At 44.5% G+C, this 2,500-nt stretch overlaps 1 protein-coding gene across 1 annotated transcript in view; it reads right to left on the bottom strand.

Annotated features, from left to right (window-relative positions):
- The window catches only part of c5 (complement component 5), a 24,921-nt gene that overhangs the window by 7,959 nt on the left and 14,462 nt on the right, over nucleotides 1-2,500 (bottom strand). The window contains exons 25-26 of the mRNA XM_084439806.1: nucleotides 1,254-1,329; nucleotides 863-1,037 (exon numbers count right to left, since the gene is read on the bottom strand). Coding sequence (XP_084295932.1) covers nucleotides 863-1,037; nucleotides 1,254-1,329 — 251 coding nt within the window. The remainder of the gene's footprint in view (nucleotides 1-862; nucleotides 1,038-1,253; nucleotides 1,330-2,500) is intronic.

Raw genomic sequence — 2,500 nt, forward strand, 5'->3', positions numbered from 1 at the left:
CGCTTTTGCAACTCGCAGTTGCACAACTCACTCGAGAGTTGTGGTATATAGAGAGTTGTGGTATATTGCCAATATACCACGGGTTGTACTATGACTGCAGCACAACCCATGGTATATTGGCCATATAACACACCCTCGCATGAGTTATCGCTTCAGCAGAACCTTCGAGCAAATGTTCCGCTCTGATGACCACTGGTCATTTGGACACATCTGAATTTGATGATGGTGGTGCTTAAGATGCCCCCAGATGGGAGCAGGGACTTCATACCAGGTGGTGATCAGAGCTGGAATAAGTGGAAGGGGGGAGGCTTTGGCTCAGAGGGAACGGAGACTTGGTCATTAAGCAAATCAAGAATCTGCTCAGAGAGCGGCACTTATGGAAACATTGGTTCTGGTTTGCTAAACCTACACAAGACCAGGCACATGGGAGCAGGATCGGCATCACATTAGGACAGAATAGGACTCTGATATTAGCTTCCTTGAATACAAACTTCTAATCAAACCGTCAAGGTTGCTGAATGCTAAACATACACTACTGTAGTAGTGGGGAGCTTCTAGCATTTCACCATCGCGGTATTTCACAGGGAAATGTGGGAACAGCTGAATGAAAAACCGCAGCTCGAGTCATGTTTATCATGGACTGCTAACAAACCTCATTGCAAAACAACAACAACAACAACAACAACAACTAAGAACACTGAGGTCCTACAAGCCCAGGACCTTCCCAGCTATCAGGGAATGTTCTCACAACATTGGCGAACATTCCCAACACGTTCTGCTAATGTTTTCACATTCTTAGAACATTTTTAGAACAAATGATTGCTTGCTGTACATACAGTACACTGCACGGTACGTTACTTACCATGACTTTGACCGGATGGAAAGTGGAGCTCTCTTTGAAGGATCCATCCAATGGGTTCTGCATTTTTCTGACCAACCAGCTGACAGAGTTTTGCAGGGGGACGTAGTCTGTTGTCGCATATAAGTCGATGGTGGAGAACACCTTTCCCATGGTGCTCACTACCAGAGCTGTCAACCTTCAGGAGAGGAAGTCAGATGGACAGAGAGAAGAGACGGACAGACATGTGACAAGGTCAAAGGGTCAGACAGAGTTCTATTATCTATCGGTCAGACTCACCAGGTGCTACTCCAGGAGCTATACTGATCCCAGGAGGACCCAGTCACAGTCACTCACCAGGTGCTACCCGACACATTAGGATGATTCCAGGAAGAACCCAGAGCCGGTCACTCACCAGGTACTGGGCTTCTTGTCACTGGCCAAGCTGTAGCTTCCATCAATTTTCCTAAAAGATGTGATGCTGATGAGACCTTTAGGAGACAGGAGACACAGTAAACGTGAGGCAGGAGACAGGAGACATTAAACAGACATTACATGTCAGTACTGCCCCCACAGTAATGCCCCCCTAATCCCCACAGTGGTGGAACCAGGGCTTAAAAACGAAATTATTTTTCAATCGGTTCGCTCCGAGCAGAACCAGCATATTTAACGTTTCCGTTCTCGTGTTCCGCCACCAACATAGCGTTCCTGAACCGGTTAAGAACGAAAAATAACGTTCCGTTCACCGTTCCGGGGGTGTTAGCCTATTAAGACTCTATAGGCCTGCAGTATTTCTTGTAAGGTATAACCTAATCAACAAGTCTAGGGTTGTGGTGGCCTTATTCCAAGAGGCGCGCTCGCTTTCACAGCCTAATTGCCGAGTAGAACTCTGAAGGAGGCAGACCATTAAATTCGCAAAACATAGGTTTATGCATCCTAGTATAGATACTAGTATACATCCAAGCAACTGTCACAAAGTAGGCTACTCTGTGTTTTAAATAGCCAAACCATACTTGGAGCGAGATGCGCAACGAGTGAAAATTGGCTTCCGCTGAAAGATAGAGGAACTTTATTGCAGACACGCAGGTCCATATAAAACATTATATTTGCACAGTAGGCTATTATTTCTTTCACTTTAGTATTTGCATCATTCTTTGTGGACCAATGTTGGAATAAATTTGCCTTCGAACGTTATTGCCCACTCTGACATCCGCGGTCTTTATGTGAAATCTAGTTTTAGCCTACTAAAACATTACAGGCTATAGGCTAGCCTACTCTTATTCAATTAAACAAAATAAATCACATTGATATCCTTGCTAAGTAATAAGCTGTAAGGACAGGCTGAACTACTGTTTTGCACTGGCAAACAAAGGAGAGTGTGTGACAGCCCTGCGCAACGCGTGCAAATTGGCTGCCGCTGAGTGGTTGGGAAACATCAAGAATAGTCATGCATCTTAGCTTGCAGAGTTTGAGAAACATCGAGTCTGAACTAGGCTATGGTGTGTTGTTGTAATATCTAAATCTCTTCATTTCGCTAAGCAAGAATTTAAGATCCTGACTGTGAAATAACAGGTTTAGGGGCCTAGGCTACATTACAAAAACAGGACAAGATGTAGGCTACAAATTTAATACATTTAATTTAGCCTATTCGGCCATAAAAGG

The sequence above is a fragment of the Borostomias antarcticus genome (assembly GCF_949987555.1).
Source record: "Borostomias antarcticus genome assembly, chromosome: 6".
NCBI classification, from domain to species: domain Eukaryota; kingdom Metazoa; phylum Chordata; class Actinopteri; order Stomiiformes; family Stomiidae; genus Borostomias; species Borostomias antarcticus.